The sequence below is a fragment of the Haliaeetus leucocephalus genome, unplaced genomic scaffold, assembly GCF_000737465.1.
Source record: "Haliaeetus leucocephalus isolate CR32 unplaced genomic scaffold, Haliaeetus_leucocephalus-4.0 Scaffold439, whole genome shotgun sequence".
NCBI lineage: Eukaryota > Metazoa > Chordata > Aves > Accipitriformes > Accipitridae > Haliaeetus > Haliaeetus leucocephalus.
Genome location: NW_010972875.1, coordinates 8,664,534 through 8,679,885, shown reverse-complemented (window position 1 = coordinate 8,679,885; position 15,352 = coordinate 8,664,534). Strand labels below are relative to the sequence as shown.

General features: G+C 38.1%; 1 protein-coding gene across 2 annotated transcripts in view; it reads left to right on the top strand.

Annotated features, from left to right (window-relative positions):
• Positions 1-15,273, top strand: part of LONRF1 (LON peptidase N-terminal domain and ring finger 1) — a 15,717-nt gene extending 444 nt beyond the window's left edge. The window contains exons 1-12 of one of the 2 annotated variants that reach the window (XM_010574531.1): positions 1-320; positions 5,517-5,635; positions 7,371-7,493; positions 8,091-8,237; positions 8,699-8,936; positions 9,022-9,112; positions 9,977-10,091; positions 10,685-10,806; positions 11,999-12,157; positions 12,276-12,438; positions 12,830-12,982; positions 14,498-15,273. The exon at positions 1-320 is cut by the window's left edge and continues 444 nt beyond it. In XM_010574531.1, the coding sequence (XP_010572833.1) occupies positions 1-320; positions 5,517-5,635; positions 7,371-7,493; positions 8,091-8,237; positions 8,699-8,936; positions 9,022-9,112; positions 9,977-10,091; positions 10,685-10,806; positions 11,999-12,157; positions 12,276-12,438; positions 12,830-12,982; positions 14,498-14,656 (1,909 nt within the window). In that variant the 3' untranslated portion in view covers positions 14,657-15,273. The remainder of the gene's footprint in view (positions 321-5,516; positions 5,636-7,370; positions 7,494-8,090; positions 8,238-8,698; positions 8,937-9,021; positions 9,113-9,976; positions 10,092-10,684; positions 10,807-11,998; positions 12,158-12,275; positions 12,439-12,829; positions 12,983-14,497) is intronic. The other variant, XM_010574533.1, reaches the window with a different exon arrangement.
• The last annotated feature ends 79 nt before the right edge of the window (positions 15,274-15,352 follow it).

The following is a 15,352-nucleotide window of genomic DNA, read 5'->3' as shown; positions in this document are numbered from 1 at the left end:
GGGGCCGCTGCGCTGCTGCGGCTGCGGCAGGTTCCTGGGCGAGCCGGTCACCGTCCCGTGCGGGCACACCTACTGCCGCCGCTGTCTCCGGAGGGAGCTGCGGGCCCGCTGCCGCCGCTGCCGGGACTGGCTGCTGCCGGCGGGGGGCACCAGCACGGCCGCGGCCCCGCTGCGGACCAGCGTCGTCCTCAACCAGCTGGCGGAGAAGTGGTTCCCGGGCGAGTGCGAGAGGGCCAGGACCGGCAGCCGGCTGGAGGAGCTGCTGGCCCAGGGCCGCTTCCGAGAGGCTCTGGCCGCCGCCAGCCAGGCTCTGCGAGCAGGTGAGGCTTGTGGGGAGCGGGCTCTTCCGCCGCCCGGGCCCGAGCCGCAGCTTCCCGCCCTCGTCCCGGCGGGACGGTGACGAGCTGGTGGCAAAGCGCGGGAGGCTCGGGGGGGCTGGAAGTGCTGCGCGGTGGGCGGGCGGGCGGCCCTTTCCTCCCTGCCTTTCTGTCCCTCTCCCCTGCCGCTGAGGCAGTCGGTGGTCGGAATGGACCGGTAAAGAACATCCGAAGTTTTCTCGAGTTTGCTGAGAGGATTCCAGGAGCCTCCCCAGAGTAGTCTGGTGGAGTGGAGGGACCGACGAGGGGACGTGTAGCTGCTGGGACCTCAGCTGAGCGTCAAGCCTGGTAGTGGGGTACGCTTCAGAGGCATGGAGGACCGTCCAGCACTGGCTTCTTCGGGTGTTTGGGTTCCCCCCCGCAGGCTTTCGTGGGACTTGTTTACAGAAGAGTTTGTGGGCTTTGTTTTGTTTTTTTGTTCAGTAGTCGCTCTGCACGGGCAAGAGAAGTTCTGTTGCTGTATTTAACCTTGTTTCCTGAGAGAGACCTATTTTCAGTCTCAAGTGTCACCAAGACAATTCCCAGCAGGCCGGGCCCAGTTGCATAAGCAGACAGGCATGGAGGGGGACAGGTTGTGTAATGGCAGTGACATCATAGGTGGGTGTGGTTGAAGTTTTATAATATAGTGTTGAGAGAGGGTGCAAAGACGGGAGGTAGAGGCACGCTTTTAGACTACCCTATATCGATCGCCAGCAGTGGATCTGGTACCATGAACACTTAAGCTACGGCCAGTTTTTCAGTTTAGTCTTCGTAGAGGGAGTCAAATTTGTGGGATTGATGTACCTAGATGGATCCAGTGACCGATTCCTTTGTTGATTTTGTTCGACTGTGGATTTTAACACCTGGTGACCTGTGGGGTTCCATTTTCATTTGTGCCATTTTATTTCTCTTCAGAAACTTGGGAATTAATATTTTTACGGATTAAGTGTATTACATTTGTACAGTTGTCTGCAGCGGAGAAAAAACCCAAAAGCTTGCATAAGTCTAATCCTTTCGATCTGTTCTGGAGAGATACGTTAGATCTAGTTCCAGAATAAACTGGTGTTTTCGGTGTAGCTGGGATTAAATCTCAGATATACGTCCTTTGGCAACCTAATTTAAAGAGGTTCAGTTGTGGCCTTCAATTCTACGTTATTTGCCAGGGTGTTTCCAAAATGTAGGGTATAGGATAGATGCGACCTGAGAAAGTGGCTGATCTAGGAACTGTAAGCAGCAGACTTTGTGGGTTCTGAGGTACGGCATTGATTCATACAGGTCATGAAGAAATGGAGTCAAAACTCAGTGGCCTCCAGGGTGCAAACTGATAAATCCATTATTGATCAGAAATGTTTGCAGGGGTTCCATTTCATGTTTCAAGATTGCTTTGAAAGAATAAAAGAGAAAATTAATTCTACAGACTCTAGTTAATCTTTCTCTTACGGATTTAGCAATGCCATTTAGATATCTATGGGAAAAGAATTTTGATTCCTTTTTTTTGTGAAGCTACATCTTAAATTTTGGCTTTGAAATGGGTTTAAAATTTGAGAATAGTTACCAGCTGTGATGCTTATCCAAAATTTTATTATTCAAATTCAGTACATGTGCTAGAAGCTCAGTTTAAGATCCTTTGTACAACTATTTCCTGTGTCTCCAGTCCTGAGAACTATTGATATTCCAAGTATTCTGGTAAAGATATTAAAGAACTTCATGAATCAGAATGCGGACGTACATTAAATGTGAATTTAGAGCTGTGGGCTCGCAACTACAAATTGAAGGTGATTTCAGGCCAATAGAGAACTAATTAATAGCTGATGGTACACTTTCTCTCTTCCTCCAGAATATGAATCTTGAAAACACACAGGGGGGGGAAAGATGTGGCGTAAGAAATGCGTTCGTGTTTAAAATCATTCATGTTCTGTTTCAGTGTTTCCTCACTGCTAGTTCATCTCTGTTTCTTTTTAATGCAGATAGAGAGTTAAAAAATTGTGATAAACGTAAATCTGATGTCCTAATAAGGCATTGGCACTAAACCTTTAGTCGTGGCATCTTTTGGTAACTTTCTTGCATTTCTTGAAACATCTAAAAGAGAAGTATTTGCCACGGTGCAAAAGTGACTTTTGAAAAACACAAGGGATGTTAACAGTCATATGGTTAATACATTTCTTGTAGGGGTTGAAATGAAGTAGTTTAGTTAAAGGAAGTCTATTGGATTAAAATACAAGTGCAGCTTGTCTTTAATCAAGTATCCTGAAACACGCAGCTAATAGGCTTGAGTTTGGTCTGAATCACGGACTCATTCCTGCTGGAGTGGGCCTCTGGGAGGTCTGTTGACCAATCAATATCCTGTTCAAAGCAGAATAAACACTGAGTTCAGAGCAGTTTGCTTAAGGTTTTGTCCAGCTGAATCATGAAAACCTACAAGGATGAAGATTCCACAGCCTCTCTGGGCAACCTACTCAAAGGTTAATTATCCTCATAGTGAAAAATTTTCTCCTTATTTCAAGTCTGAACTGCCCTTGTTTCAGTTTAACTCTTGTCTCTTGTTTTTTCCCTGTGCACTTCAGTAAAGAGCCTTCTAGGTAGCCTCCTCTGGGATTCTGGAAGGCTGTTGGGTTTTCCCAAGGCCTTTGAGAATTGTTTTCCACTAAACAAGCCCAGTTCTCTCAGCCTCTTCTCATGGGTTGTGTGTTCTAACCCCTGATCATTGGGGTGACCCTACAGTACTGTATTAATAAATACTGTGTCCTAAAGTTTTTCTGCATAGTGGTTGTGATGTGCATGGTTCTTATTTTGAAGAATTTGATATATTATTAAGAACCGCATAAAAAGCATGCAGGATCAGACCAGAGATGGTCCATTTATTGGTATGCTTATGCTGACAGTAGCCAGGAGCAGATGCTTTGGAAGTAACATTAAAAAAATGCATATTGAGTGGGTTTTTGTGTGTACACCTTTGTATACTTTCCTATCAATTTAATAGTAACTGGTACACACAGTTGTGCACTGAAAGTGCTTGGTGTCTTTTTTTATTACAATAATTTGTCTTTGAGTATGCTAGAAGTGAGTGATTTCTGTATTTACAATATATTGGGTTACTGAAATTGAAAATTCAAGCACAAATTGTGTTTCTGCTCTGTTTAATCTACGGTCTAAGGATTTGAAATAGCTTTGCATCCTCTCTTTAGGTGGCAAACATTAAAATATGTGCTAAAACATTGCCAAACAATGTTTTCACAATTACAAAGCCTAGAAATTAAATTAGAGTTGTAAAATTGGATGTATAGCTTTAGATCCTTTGGTCTTGCAAATATTTAGACCCAATTTGTTATGTGTATTGATCATTCATTGCCTGTGGTTGTGTGTGTACAGCAGCAGAGTTGGGGTCCCATTTAAACTCCTTGGTTTAGCCCTTTATTTTGTACCAGTTCAATTGGAATCATGCTTTTCTCTTTGAAAAAGAAATTGACGAAATGTCCACCTGCTGTAGACTTGAACTCACATATTTATCTTCAAACTACCCCTCACCCTCCCCTCCTGAAAAGAAGGCTCGGAATTCTCAGGTCATGTTATACACTTGAAAGTCTGAAAAAGATGAGCTCCCTCTGATTATGTGCAAATAGGTAGCTTATCAGAGACCAAAGACCTGCACTTACTACTACCTCTGAAGAAAAGAATTTGGTTTGATACTAACTCTGCGGGAAGCCAGAGTCAAATACAACAGAAAAAAAGGTCTGAAGAGTTTGATCTGAGCTCCTGCCTTACTAGGCTATAGCAGTGACAAAACACAAAGCCACGGGAAAGCAGGCTTCAGAGTTGTTCTGCTTGCCGAATTAGTGTTGAAGTCAGACAAAGACAGTTTCTCAGACTTCTGTTAATGCAAACATTTTATTATGTCTAAAATCAAATAAAAACTAAACAAACCAGGTTTGGGAATATTTGTATTTGAAAGGAAAGTGTCAACTCAAAAGAAAGACAACTCAAATCAGAAAGGCCCTTTAATTTCAGCTGTGAAGTGTTCTGTGAGTTTTGATTTTCTTAACCCTTTCTTTTCCATTAAGGTCTTTTCACATGTAGCATTGTGGACCTAAATACAAATCAGTGTGTTGGAGTACATGGGAACATTGACCAGTCTGGCTTTTAAATGTAAAACAAGCTAATGTTGGAAACGATGAAAATTTAAACTAGATATTTAGAATAGACTAAGATAGAATATCAGATTTAAATGATCCCCTCCCAAGAAAACCTTGTTGAAACAAACTTAAAGAACTATTTGGTTTTAGTATACCAATTATAGTAGACCAATGTTTATCTCATTCAATGAGAAAGGTGTATTAAAAAAATAAATCAAAAGCAGAAGCAGTGTGCTGGCATTTTTTTCCAAGCAACAGCTACAATTAGTTGTGTTAGGAAAAACGTAGTTTTAGTGGCATGGAGATGGGTGTGCTTCCCATTTAGAGGTTGCTTTACTTAAAGTGCAAAATGCTATATGTTGGACATGAGAACTTGTCTTTACTGAACACATACTAATGTTTTCTCATCGCAGAAGTTCCACTAAGTACAGTTCCTTACAACAGGGCTGCCAGCTGGTGTTGAAGGCTTTCGGGATTGGCTGTCTCTTTTCAGACCACATAATGATAAAACCTACTTCTAGTACTTACCAGATGGATACCATTGTGAAGGTGGCATCTGTATCTCTAGCCATAGTTGGAAGGGCTTGGACATTATAAAAACAAATGACAGTATAAAGAAAGACTTGAACGTTTGAAAGCAAACTTTGTGATGCTTTTTAATGCAACTGCGGTGAATTCCAAGATTTCTGTCATTTTGAATGGGTGTACTGTAAAGCTAAAGTCTACTTAGTCCTCAATTTTTGTTGTCACAGCAGTACTGAGCAATACTTTATTCTGTCGGCCTTAATGTTAGATCTTTTAAAATACATTTTTCTTGTTGCTGCAAGATACATTAGAGGGTCCAAAATTTGATCTTTAGCTTGAAAGACATGAGCCTGGAATTACACTGGGAGGTGGGGGAGAATGTACTCCAGTAATTTTGAAAGTATGGTACAAAAAAGTCTGGTTATTACATATCACTATGAAAGCATATCTAATAAAATTTACAAATTTCTGAATTATTAAAAATGTTACTTAATTTTGCTTTCAGATTCCAGTGACTTGATGCTAAGAATTTACAGAGCTGAGTCATGTGTTGGCCTCCAAGAATATAAAACAGCCATAGAAGATCTAAATTTTGTTATTTCTAAAATGCCAAATTGGCCAGAGGTAAGTTGACGTGAACTCTTCATTTTCCAAAATCTATGTTTATCTATAAAATTAATGAATTCTGGATTATACTTGCATCAAATTAAGAACCTAGGTCAGCTACCTTAAACGTTATCTTGTAAGAGATGCAAAATGCTAAAAGATGTCTTTTAAAACAGTTACTTATACAAGACAGGCAACTGATGAGTATGGCAGGTTAGAGTTGATTGATCCCACTTGGAGGTAGGATAGTTTATGGTAATGTAACCTGTAACAGCCAGGGTTTGGGGTTTGTTTTGTTTATTTGTTAATTTTTATTAAGAGAAGGACACTTTGCTGTTTTAGCTTGGAAAGTTTTTCTTTGAAAAGCCCAAAGAAACTCAGTGGGAATTGAACTTTGCAAATAGTGCAGGCAGCTGGGGAGTCACTGGCTTTCAGAACTGTAAGAAACTGCGTATTGCAGCGCTGTCTAAACTCTGAGCACAGCAGGAGCAGCAAGATCTTGCCACACAAGGGGAGGTGACTGCCGCTGTCTTGGTATCTCCTGTGTTCAGCAGTTCCATGGCTACCTCAAATTCAGAGAGCCATCCTACTTTTCACCTCTCAGCGTTGGTAGTACTGTTTACTTTTTTTCTATATGTTTGGAAAGAAACCTCACTTCCCTTAACTGAGCTTGGTTTGATGGATTCCTCTAACAATTCCTGTCTCTGTAGGAAAACAAGCTGTCTCTAAGAGGAAGATTAGCATACTTCCCTTCTTCAGGATACATCTTAATGAAACTGCCCAAATGCATCAAAGATGATGCATGCCCTCATCTGACAGCCTTGTTTAACAGATGCTACTGTTAATACTGGCAGTTGCTCCATAGAAACTGCACTCTGAGGGTTTTTTTGTTTGGTTGGTTTTTTTTTTAAGTTCTGCTTCTGGTCCATTATCCAAAATCTCATATACAGCTAGATATTGTTGTTTTTATCTAGCTTTTATTAGATAACTGTTGTTTTTCTCTAACTTGGATTTATATTACTGCAAATGCAACTTTTAAAAATTGAGATAAGTTGGATAGGGGACTTCTTAGTCCCAGCGTCATATAGTTATAGGTAGGTTCAGCAAAATTCAGTAGTCTTTTCTCTCCCCTTTTTTTTCTTTCAGTATCCAGATTTTTTTTTTTCCCTAGCTGCTGTCTAGTGTTCAAGAATAAAATAGAGTTGGAGGAAGCAGTTCCAAAAGTGCATTGTTTTGTGTTCAGAACATAGATTAAGATGTATGCAAGGGATGCATGGTTGTGTGGATTGTTTTGTTTGTAGTTACCCTTCTCCTGCAGGCTGGAACCATAAGGCTTTTAATGAAACAGAGGGCAAAAAGGGTATTCTTTAAGCTGTTGTATGAGGTTATGTAATAATTTGCATTTCATGTACCTCTTCTTCCCCTCCAAAGGCTCACAGAAGGGGGAAATTAAGGCCTTTTGTGAATTCAGCACTAGTCAAGATTTTTAACTCTTCATGTAAGCCAAAACAAATTAGCTGGAAGGAGACTAACACCAGCCTATCCTGTGACTCTCTTCAAAATGCTGTATGAAATGTATGGTAGGCAAGGCATATATAGATCATCCACACTGTGCACAGCTGAAGTTTGTTGAAGAGCTACTTTTCTTTTTGTCATGGAGAGTTCTAATTCTAACTTTGTTGTAATGCCTGTAAGATGAATACTGCAGTTCTACATACTCTCTAGAAATGTCTTCATGGTATCTGTTTTTCAGGTCTACTTCTGGAAAGGAAAAGTGCTGCAAGACTCTGGCTTTGTAGGTGATGCCTTACAACTGTTTCTACAGTGCTTAGCCCTTGATGAGGACTTTCTTCCAGCCAAGCAAGAAGTAGAAAGGGTAATTTTATTTATGAAACTGGAATACTATCTCTGACTTGATTCCTTTATAAAGCTCCCATTATGGTAGACTTTGAGTATCTAAAAATTGTCAATATGTACAGAGAAGGTTCAGGTGTCAAGATATATCATACTATGTTGAAGAGATAGTCCTAATGTACCCGTTTTAAGTACATGTTTAAAAGTACATATGCTTTTGAAATTACTAAATGAAAATCTAGAGAACAGGAAAGCAGGCAGCAAGTTAAATACTCTAAGTTGAACTCTTTCGTGCCCAGAGCACAACAGTTTTTCTTTGATAATAAAAATTTACATTGAAAAAGCTGCATGGTGTTGAATTGATAATGTCTAACTCTGTTCAAAGAGCTCACTTGCTTGTAGTAGAAAAGATTTCTAGAGAATTTTATTTTTAATAATGTAGGTATGTAGGTTTCTGCTTGTTCTCAACTGTTCTTTCTCAGTTACTGCTTAAATAAAGCTCTGTTTATGAGGATAACTTCATATACATTAAATTCTTGGTTTTGGTATGTAATTTTATAATAAAGCTATGTCTAGATCCTTTTTCATTATTATGACCATTTAGCTGTTTGTTTTCTAGACGCTGTGTGATGTGCTGTCACCAGAGAAGTTAGGAGAGAGTCTGAAGGAATCTGCTTGGAATTCACCACATATTCGAAATAAACCTTTTATACTTGGTTCTGAGGTGACTGAGTCTTACTGCAACTTACAGCTCTGTCCTGAGCAGGTAACAAAAACTACAGGATAACTTTTCTCTTTGGCTGATATGCAAACATCAGATGTTCTGATATTCTTATTTGTCATACTTACTTTCCAGCCTAAATGCTGACTTTCTGTAATTGGCTAAATTGGAAGAAAAGATTTGGGATTTGGGAGTAATGTATTTTCATTTGGAGTGTTAGACTCCTCATTCCAGTGAACTACTTATTAGAAGGTACTGAGATTTTATATTAGTGACTTCAAAATAAAGAGAAATACAATTTTTCTTCTCTTTGAAGCAGATGAAGATTTTTAAATTGTTAATGCTAAGCAAATTTCAGTACTATCTTGACTTACTGAATTTCTCTAGTTAACTAATGAACTAACTGTGGGTATCAGTTTGGCTTATATATCTTTGCATGTTTGCATCTTTCATACTTAGATATGTGTTACTCTTTAAGTACAGTTCAGTTCATCTTACTGTTATAGAGTTTAGGAGGATCAGATGTACTGGAGCCTGTCAGTGGAAGCTTAAATCGTGCACAGTCTGCCCATGCTCTTAACTCAACAAAAGACTGTGCCAAGGAAGATGGCTTAAAGAGAGTGTCTTCTGAACCCCTTCTCTCTGGCCAAGAAAAAGGTGCTTTGTTGAAAAGAAAGCTTTCCTTTTCAGAACAGGATACAGTTGTATGTGAAGATGGAAGAAACAAACACAAAAAGCAAGGAGGTAAACAGTCACTTACTGTAAATTTCAAAGTATTTACTGTCTTGTGCCTTTCTTTGAAGGAATATTTTGTCTTGCTTTTCCTTAGAAGGTACAAAAAGGGACATGACACTGGCTTTTGGAACAATTCCAGGGGATTTGATTGATGTATCAGATTTTGAGTGTTCGCTATGTATGAGGTAAGATTTTTCTCCTTGATTCAGTATTTCAGTTATAGATGCTTGGCCATGTATGTTACACATACAAACTGAGGTACTTGCAGGTTGTGATGAGTTCTGATATCAGCCAATAATTTTCAGCCTTCCGCTATCCCTGCAGTTGAATGCTTATTTAAATGTGTTGCTTGCAATAGTGCTATATAATACAGCATTATTTTAATCAAGGTGCCTTGTAAATGAAACTTGGCATTGTTAACTGGTAACCTTAAAAAGACAGGATCTAAGGATTTAACCACAAAAGTGGTTAATGTTAGGGTTTTTTTCAGTCAATAAAACTATTTAACTTCCTATTTTGGGAAGGCTGATGCTTAGAAGTATTGCCTGTGAACCTTGTATTTGTCTAGGAGATGTAGATACTTCAGAATGTTAGTCTACTTAAATGTAGCTGATGTATTCGAAAGCTCTTATTGAGTTGTCTTGGGTTTCAGAATAAATACCTTAAAACATATCGTGTATACTAAACTGCTCATAGTTAATGTTACTAGTATCTAATACTGCTATTAAAACAACTTGGGTCCTCAAAGAATCACTGTATTTTGCATATTCTGAATCTCTATGTAGTGAGACCAAAATCTGTACATTGGGATAAACGTTAGGTATTTAAAGTGTTGAAATGTGTCCAGATTAATCAGAAAAGAAATGACTGGTGTAGTGTTAAAAGGAAACAAACTGCAGTATAAGGGAAAAAACAGAATAAGGAGACATGGGATTAATTTTTCTCTGCTTTGTTATGGTATAACTAGTCTTAAAAATTAAACAGGTTGATCACTGACTTTTTTAGCAAATACACACCATGGCATCTAACTTCTAGTAACTTTGTTTCAGGCTATTCTTTGAGCCAGTGACAACTCCTTGTGGACATACTTTTTGCAAAGGTTGCTTGGAACGGTGTTTAGACCATGCTCCTCAGTGTCCGCTCTGTAAGGAGAGTTTGAAAGAGGTACTGTTTCTCAGTAGATCTCACAAACACAAATACTGTATCATCTTAAAGGCTGTTTCACTTAAACCCAACAACTTGGATTCATTTGGGTTATGGATTACTGCTAGAAAGGAAAAACTTGAGACAAACTTTGTCAATAAAAGTTGATTAGGTTTGCCTCAGGGTCTTAGAGCTTTTATGTTTCTGTGGCCATCTACTTTGTTGGTGTAACTAAATCCTGAGTGTTTGTAAGCTTTGGTAACTATTCAGTAAAACCTCTTTTTGATTTCTGTACACGTTCCTTATTTGTATGGCTGTATAACCTGAGAAATCAATTCCGTCTCTGGTAAGCACAGAAATACAAACCGAGTTAGACACTCGAGTTGTCAGACACTTAAGAGCTAAAATAGAGAATTTCATTTTCAAATATTAGAGTAACATTAGGTGTTAAGTAATGAAACATAAGAACTTCAGAGCTGTAAATTTTCATGGGTTTAAATATAATTTATGACCCATTTCATATATCGTAGTTTTAAATAAAAGTTGCATTTTCTCAAGCCTTTTGGTAATGTATGTGAAAAGAAATATTAATATATTTTTTAAATTGCTTACAGTACCTTGCAAGCAGAAAATACAGCATCACAGAACTGCTGGAGGAATTAATAATGAAATACTTGTCTGATGAATTATATGAGAGAAAAAGAATTCATGCTGAAGAAACCGCTGAACACTCGAAGTAAGCTCGCTGTCTTTTTTCTAGAAAACTTGAGAGATTAGTATGGAAATCCTTTTTAGAAATGTTTTATTTTTGTGATTATTAATAATGGTATGTTATGGATGCAAGAAGGAGTATAAAGACATTCATTTGGTGTCTTAAATGTGCGTTTCAGAAAATTAACAGTTTTTTAACTACTGTGGAAATAAAAAAAAAAAAATCACACTTTGATAGTAGCAATGCAAGGCTTCTAAGTCCTCTACAAAATACATTTGCCCTTCTGTTTTTCTTTCTGCGTGCACTGTTGTGGAGCTTCAGTTTTAGCTTTGCTGCTGTTAATGGAATTGTCCTCTTGAGTTGGCTGCAGAGTCTCAGATACTTGAATTTCTCTCAAAGCAGTTCATGATAGACATTAATTGTGTAAAGATAGATGTGATGAAAAGAAATTGTTGGGATTTTTTTGTAATCTTGATGTTTATCTCTCGTCGAGTTCTTCAGATATGTAAAGCATCATGTATTGTAGATATGAATGTTGGAAAACTATAGCTCATGTAACTTATGTAACAGAATCCATACATTAGAATTATGTTTTATAGTCTGAAAGGTATTAAAATTAAATACTTGGTAATGTTTTAATGCTAACTTGTTTGTATCAACTATCAACTGTACATACTTGATAAAATAGCATGAAAAAAAATTTTGCTTTTCAATTAGGCCTGCTGAGGCATACTGCAAGGTAAAAATTGTACCCTGGGTTGCATCTTGTGATCTGGAGTCCCTCATTGAAAATAATCTAAATGGTGACCTAGCTACTATGTAGTTACTGCTACATCTTTTTAGTTCCAGGAAAACTGTGACTCTGAGGGCATAATGGCTTGTATGGCTCAAACTAAAACAAAAAGGAAAAAAATAATTAATGCCCCTGTCCCCAAAACAAAGCCCTTCATTCACTGACTAGATACTCACTAACTACATAACTTATGAGGCTTACTGTCCAGTATGTATTCAAATCAGTACATAGGTATTCAGTCACTGTTGTTAGTAGGTGTTTTTATTGTTTATGGAAGTTATTATGATGTGCTTATTATTAAACTTTGAAAAGACCGCTTTATGACCTCAAATGTAGCAAACATACTGAAAAAAATGTATTGTCTTGGCATAGTTCAGTGTTTAGATTTTTATGCCACATATTTCTTTTGATGTTCTCTTGAAGTTTGACCAAGAATGTTCCAATGTTTGTTTGCACTATGGCATATCCTACTGTGCCTTGCCCTCTACATGTGTTTGAGCCAAGATACCGACTAATGATTCGCAGAAGTATGGAAACTGGAACTAAACAGTTTGGGATGTGTATAAGTGATTCTCAGAATGGGTAGGTTTACATCCTAATTCTAAGCTTCTCATCTCTCTCTCTTTTTTTTTTTTTTTAATTATAGAAAGTGTCCTTTCAGAAGTGTGTAATTGCATTACTGACAAGGTCTCTTCTCTAGTTTTGCAGATTATGGATGCATGCTGCAAATTAGGAATGTTCATTTTCTACCTGATGGACGGTCTGTTGTTGATACAGTTGGTGGAAAGAGATTTAGAGTTTTACGGAGAGGGATGAAAGATGGTTATTGCACTGCAGACATCGAATATTTGGAAGATGTTAAGGTATCCAGAATGCTGTCTAAATACTTACTAGTACTAATATCTCAAGATTGTTGCTTTATTTGTTCTTGAGAGCATTCTTGCAAATTTTTAGGTCCCTAGACCACTGGAAGATTCAGTGCCAGCAGAGGAAAGAAATGGAAGCTAGCTTAATTTTTTTTATTATTATTATAAAGCAACAAGGAAATACTGTAGTTTATGTTTGAACAATAGTTTGAAGCCGTAAGTCTTTAAAATATCACGGGACTTCTTTCTATTCAGTCATTGCCAAAGTTTAGGAGAATGCAAGAAATGTATCTAAATATAGTTGAAATTGAATGTTTCTTGATTTTAGGTTAAACACCTTAATTGTTTCTTTATCTCTAATGATATTTTCATAACATTCCTCCTACAGGTTGCTGATGAAGAAGAACTAAAGAAACTGAGAGAACTTCACAATTTTGTTTACAATCAGGCCTGCAGTTGGTTCCAAAACTTAAGAAACAAATTTCGCACTCAAATTCTTCAGCACTTCGGGCCAATGCCTGACAGGGAGGAAAATATACAGGTGAGACATCATTTAATATCAATTATTAGGTGCTTATTTCTAAAAATAAAACCCCTACTAACAACTGCTAAACATGAACATTTAAAAAAAACAAACAACTTTTTTCCCAACTTCGATGACAATGAGGCTTGCATCTTGTTTCTCTTATGATAAGCAACAAAAGGCAATTCTGTCACTGTTCAACTGTTTTTGCAGGAAAGGATATGCTGCTCTGGAGATAAAACTAGTAAACTGAGAACACTTAAGTTCCAGTAGCATTTTAAACTGTTGGTTTGTGTAAAGCTGTTAGAATTGAAATGGAAAAAACCCTGTATTTTCTTCCCTGTGACACGTGCAGGCAGTAATCTTTGGCAAAGAGGTAATCACAAATAACACTTTATTCCTTTCTGAGCTAGTGCCATAAACTGCTGTAGCTGCTAGGATTTGACAAATGCTTCTTAAGAAACTAGCTGCAGCAATCTATTTTAATCGTTATTATAAACAATTAATGAAGGTTGGTGAGATCCTTAGAGAGTGGAGGCTGGAGAAAACTAACATTTAAAAACACGTAAGATTTGGCTTTCAAAGTAGAATTATATATGAAGTGGGATCTTATGAGAGCCTGTCCCTCACCCATCTGCTACATACTTTTATGAGACTATATTAACCAATCTGGGAAGACTGTAGATGCTGTGGAGGCCAGTGCATGAATTCAGATGTGATTTTAGAACAATTTAATAAAAAAACAGATTTGAAACAACATACTAGGAAAGAGGAACAAGTGTGCAAAACCAGGATAACTAGCAGGGCAGCAATACTGTGGGTATATACCTGAGATTTATAATAGAACACAAATGTGTCAACTGTGTGGTACAGATACAAGAGAGGGAATGTCATCCTGGAGTGTACCACTACCAGTAATATTTTTGCAAGTCATTTGAGGTAATTAATCTCTGCACTGATAGGACCTCGGCTGAGGGAGCAGTATTATGTCCAGTTCTGGGCATGACATCGAAGGCTTGGTGTAGAGAACTGAATAAAGTACAGGAAAAAGTTACATAGTATGTTTTATCAACTTAGAAGAAACTGATTAAGTAGTCCTGCTTTGTCTAGGAGGTAATGGGAAGGAAGTGGAATTGGGAGGTGATAGAGGAGTCCTTCAAATATGACAAAGACAATTGTAATGAAAATGTTAGGCTTCAAGAATATTCAAGCCTCAAGAACAGCATGACAGGTAATGGATTTAGTTTTTATCAGGGAGGTTTGTTATTAGGTGACTGTCCTATACTTAGCCATCTTTTCCCAAGGAAGCTATGAACTTCCTTTGTTGTCTTAAAAAGAATTGCTTTATCAAGCTTATTGGTACTTCTCAGTTGGGGAGGGATCAGAAGATCTGATATCATGGATCTGGAATTCTCTAGTTAGTATCAAACTTTAAACTAGTCTTTGTCATTGATGACTTTGTCTTTTGATGTCTTTGTGTTAGTCAACTATACTACATTGGTTACGGGTAACCAACTTATCCTTTATTTTTAGGCAATGCCCAATGGTCCTGCTTGGTGTTGGTGGCTTCTAGCTGTTCTCCCAGTAGACCCCAGATATCAGCTGTCGGTTCTCTCCATGATGTCTTTAAAAGACCGTCTGATCAAAATCCAACATATACTCACATATTTTTCTAGAGACCAGTCCAAGTGACTAACCGCCTGGGTCTTCCTGAAAAGTTACTCTGTTCTGGTTGTAGTAGCAGCTGGAATTTTTGCTGCCTTTGCACATCTAGCACTGGTTTGAGAAGTGTAATGGAACTGCTTTTTCTCTCTCCTCCCCACCCTCCCAACTTCCTGAACCACATGGTTCTTTGAATGCACACTTTCTTCAACTATGAGAGAAGACCACTGACAATTGCACAAAGTCAATCCAGCTAGATATGTTTTTCACGTTATCTACATTACAATTTGCACTATGTAGAAGAGAACCTTTTTGAGACTTGATAATTTTAGCCACTGACTTTTTAAAGCTGTGGGAAGTGCAGGACTTAAGGCTGACAGTCCAAGTTTACAACATTGAGGAGGTATTAAAGGTTTTGCAGATGTTTGCCTCATACAACTGTTCTTTTGCTGTTTGCACAAATATTTGAAATATAGTATTGAATGTCACTGTTGGATATTACTACTCTTGTTGAATTATCTTGACCCATGAACGTGGCACAGATTTTTGAGTTATCTTGTAAATGTATGCATCACAAAACAGGTGACATTATGAACTGTATGCTGAACTGAGAGCCAATTTTAAGGAACAAATGCAAAAAAACAAAAGGTACTTCTGTCTAAAAATACTTAAACTGTGAATATGGTTTACATACCTAGGCCTGTACATGTTAAAGAGGAAACTGAA